This window comes from Octopus bimaculoides, chromosome 22, assembly GCF_001194135.2.
Source record: "Octopus bimaculoides isolate UCB-OBI-ISO-001 chromosome 22, ASM119413v2, whole genome shotgun sequence".
In the NCBI taxonomy this organism is placed as follows: domain Eukaryota; kingdom Metazoa; phylum Mollusca; class Cephalopoda; order Octopoda; family Octopodidae; genus Octopus; species Octopus bimaculoides.
In genome coordinates this window covers 6347861-6352134 of record NC_069002.1, presented here as the reverse complement: position 1 = coordinate 6352134, position 4274 = coordinate 6347861, and the positions used below count along the sequence as shown (strand labels likewise).

The 4274-nt window shown below is 38.3% G+C and overlaps 1 protein-coding gene across 1 annotated transcript in view; it reads right to left on the bottom strand.

Moving 5' to 3' along the window:
* LOC106880193 (long-chain fatty acid transport protein 4) overlaps positions 1-4274 on the bottom strand; it is a 35057-nt gene that overhangs the window by 4784 nt on the left and 25999 nt on the right. The window contains exons 4-6 of the mRNA XM_052975642.1: positions 3179-3257; positions 1972-2173; positions 286-478 (exon numbers count right to left, since the gene is read on the bottom strand). Coding sequence (XP_052831602.1) covers positions 286-478; positions 1972-2173; positions 3179-3257 — 474 coding nt within the window. The remainder of the gene's footprint in view (positions 1-285; positions 479-1971; positions 2174-3178; positions 3258-4274) is intronic.

Below are 4274 nucleotides of genomic sequence, written 5' to 3'. Positions count from 1 at the left end.
ATCTTAATAATAATAATAATAATAATCCTTTCTACTAAAGGCACAAGGCCTGAAATTTTGTGGGGAGGGGACTAGTCAATAACACTGACCCCAGTACTTGACTGGTACTTAATTTATTGACCCCGAAAGGATGAAAGGCAAATAATAATGATAATAATAACAGAAAGATAAGATTAAAACAAACATAAACTATATTAAAAAAAAATAGAAAAGCAAAACACATTACAAGAATAAATATAAACAAGAAACAACTAATGAAGCAAAAAAAAAGAAAACCCGACATACTCAGACTGCAGTTGCCCTCGGTGGCACCATAAAACTCTCCAATCTGTTCGATGCTGAACCGTTTCTGGAACTGTTCCCAAATCTGGGGTCGTAGCCCATTTCCAAACATGAGTCGTAGTTTGTGCTGTTTTTCTTCAGGTCTGTTTGGCTGAGCCAGGAGGTAGCGACATATCTCACCAATGTACTGAGATACCTAGAGAGAGAGAGAGAAAGAGATAAATAAGAGTAGCTACATTAATTCTTGGACTGGATAGCTTGATAGGAACTTGTAAGACCAGGGGCCACACTAGATTCCATACACACACACGATGGGCTTCCACAATTTACCAAATTCACACACAAAGCATTGATTGGCCCCCGGGGCTATAAAAGAAGACACTTGCCAAAGGTGACGTGCAATGGGACTGAACTCGAAACCACACAGATTCTCTTGTGGCAAGTCTATCTAGCCAATCAGATCACTACTTCTGAAAGTAAATTCTTCTCACAGAAAGTGACAGAATCTACTACGTCTGTTTTCTTTCTGTTTGGACAACCAAGTCTATCAGATCAGAATGGTGTTGTATTAACTTCTCTCAACATTGTCCTTTACAGAACCACAAGTCATTGAACTTCGTCAACAGATGTGCACAGCACTTCATAGGAGCTATCTAAACAAGCCATCATTACTCAGCATCTACCTGCTTGTACAGAAGCACAAATTCATACAGACACATTCTGTAAACGTATACTTTATGCTTAGCAACACATGGTCTGGACAAGATACGTAAATCATTCTATGTTCATATTCTTTGTTTGGAATATTGTTTTGAACGTCTCTTCATCTGAATCTTGCTCATGAATATTTCTGCGACATAAAGAGCACCCATGCTGGTGCCACATAAAGAGCACCTGTCGTTGCTGTCACATATAAGAGAATTTGTTCAGGTGTCATGTAAAAAACACCTGTGGTGTCATGTAAAAAGCACCCGGTACACTCTGTAAAGTGGTCGGTGTTAGGAAGGTCAACCAGCTGTAGAAACCATGCCAAAACGGACAACTGGAGCCTCATGCAGCTCTCTGGCTTGCCAGCTCTTGTCAAACCGTCTAACCCATGCCAGCATGGAAAATGGATATTAACCCCTTTTGTTACCATATTTCTGTTGAGATGCTTTGTGTTTCTTTCAATCAATTTTAAATATAACAAAGAATTTAGTAAAATAACTTAGTTATCATTAAGCTAGTGTTAGGAACATAAATTGCGACTAAGGTTTGGTGGAAGATTTTAATTCAGAACTTTTAACAAGACATTTGTACTACAGAACCAAAAGCAGTTTCAGCCAGCTTGGTATCAAAAGGGTTAAATATAACAAAGAATTTAGTAAATAACTTAGTTATCATTAAGCTAGTGTTAGGAACATAAATCGTGACTAAGGTTTGGTGGAAGATTTTAATTTAGAACTTTTGAAAACAAGACTGCAGAGCCAGAGGCAGTTTCAGGTAGGCTGGTATTGAAAGGGTTAAATGATGATGATGAATTATGTCTCATCCAAACATTATTTAAGTAAACTTTTTTGCTACAAAGTGCTCTGGGTTATATATACCTGGATAGGGACCACAGCAGAAAAGCCCAGCTTATCCCCCAGACATCACATACCATTTCAAAAAAAGAGATCAAAGACTGTCAAAGTAGAGGAATATACTTACAGTGCAGCCATAGTGGACACAGTCTATCCAAAACTGACTGGCAGAGAACTTCTTGCGAATAACACAGGTCGTTCCACCAAGTAAGGTTTGACCGATTCCAAGAATGCCACCAGCTGAGTGGTACAGCGGCAGAGTGTTGTACAGGACGTCGGACTCTTTTACCTGGAGAAACTGCTTGATGCCGTACGCCATGAAGAAATATCTTTGAATGAGAATATTAAACACATAGATAGATAGATAGATAGATGCAGATAAATAGATAGATAGATAGATAAAGTACAGACATGGTTATGGGGTTAAGAGGCTCACTTTGTAACCATGATGTTTTGGGTTCAATCCCACAGCACGGCACCTCGGGCAAATGTCTTCTACGATAGCCCCAGGCTTGCCAATGCCTTATGAGTGAATTTGGTTACTGGATACTGTGTGGAAGCCTGTCGTGTGTGTGTGTGTGTGTCTTTGTGTTTGTCCCCACTATCGCTTGACAACTGGTGTCGGTTTCTTTACATCACTGTAACTTAGCAGTTCAGCAAAAACGACTGATTGAGAGAATAAGTACTGAACAAATCAACTAAGATTCCCCCACCCACTCATCCCCAAGGTGGTGCTCCAGCATTGCCATAGTTCAATGAATAAAATGAGTAAAAGGTAAATAAGAATGAGCTTTCACACAAGCACATACACACATACATGTACGCACATGCACACACACACACACGTGCACACGCACACACACACACACATGAGCTCCCGCACCATTTCTGTTAACCAAATTTACAAATTCCCTTACAAAACATTGGTTAATCTAGAGTTCTAATAGAAAACATTTGCCCAGAATGCCATCAGGTGAAACTGAACTTGAAACCACACGATTACAAAACCAAGCTTCTTAACCACTATTTTTTTTTTATTTACTTTTTCTTTTCTTTTTTTCTTTCATAATTTACAATAGGTCTGATACTGGAAGAAGAGCAACGCATGTGACTGTGACAATTCCACAACAAGACCCCAGACGCTGGATAAAGCTGGAAGAGAGGACACCGATTCCAAATGTTTGCAACAGGGTGACCGACTTTGCTAAAGTGCATCCAAGGGCCAGGGAGATGAATGAAGCTCACCACACCACACAAACGACCAAATCAACTTCCTGTCAATGAGCAACACAAAAGAACTGAAGTGAAGAGACAATGTATACGGTTTCACCTACCTGCAATGGGTTATTGTAGCTGCTTTTGGTAATCCAGTTGTCCCAGATGTGTATATAAACATTAGCTTATCTGTATTAAAAGGTCAAACAGAGAGGGAGAAAATAATTAAAAAACGACAAAAGATTAACCCCCAAAGAAGAGTAAATACTTTACATGTAGTAGTAGAAGTAGGAATAGTAGTAATAATCCTTTCTACTGAAGGTACAAGGCCTGAAATTTTGGGGGAGGGGACTAGTTGATTACATCAACCCCAGTGTTTCACTGGTACTTAATTTATCGACTCCAAAAAGATGAAAGGCAAAGTCGGTCTTGGTGGAATTTGAACACAGGACGTAAAGATGGATAGATGAAATGTCACTAAGCATTTTGCCTGGCATGCTAACGGTTCTGCCAGCACGCCGCCTTAATAATAATAATAATAATAATAATAATCCTTTCTACTAAAGGCGCAAGGCCTGAAATTTTCTTTTTTCTTTACTGCCCACAAGGGGTTAAACATAGAGGAGCAAGACAAGGACAGACAAAGGGATTAAGTCGATTAAGACTGAACCCGGAACCATGTGGTTGGTAAGCAAGCTACTTACGACACAGCCACTCCTATGCCTATATATATATATATGTATATATATATAGGAAAATGAAAAATAAGGCAGAATGCTAAACTGGAAGCATATTTTAATAAAGATTTCTAACCGGCTTTCATTGTGAAGCAAATTTTCAAGAAGAAGGAGAATGGGAGACAAATCTTTTTAGTCTCCCCTTACACACACTTCCTGTTTTGACACCACACTTCCTGCTTAACACATAAACCTTTAGCTCCTTTTTTAAACCTAACAACTCTCAATTCTCATGCATCCTTATTTTTCCAACCATTATATACATGAACTACCATTGAACTTTAAAAGCTCAAAGAAAATATAATGTATTGGTATGTTTATTTTTTTATATATTATTTTCTTCATTTTGTACTTCTTTGTAAAAAACATTTTCATTCTCCCTCTTCTTGAAAATTTGCTTCGCAATGAAAGCCCGTTAGAAATCTTTATTAAAATATGCTTCTAGTTTAGCATTCTGCCTTATTTTTCATTTTCCTAT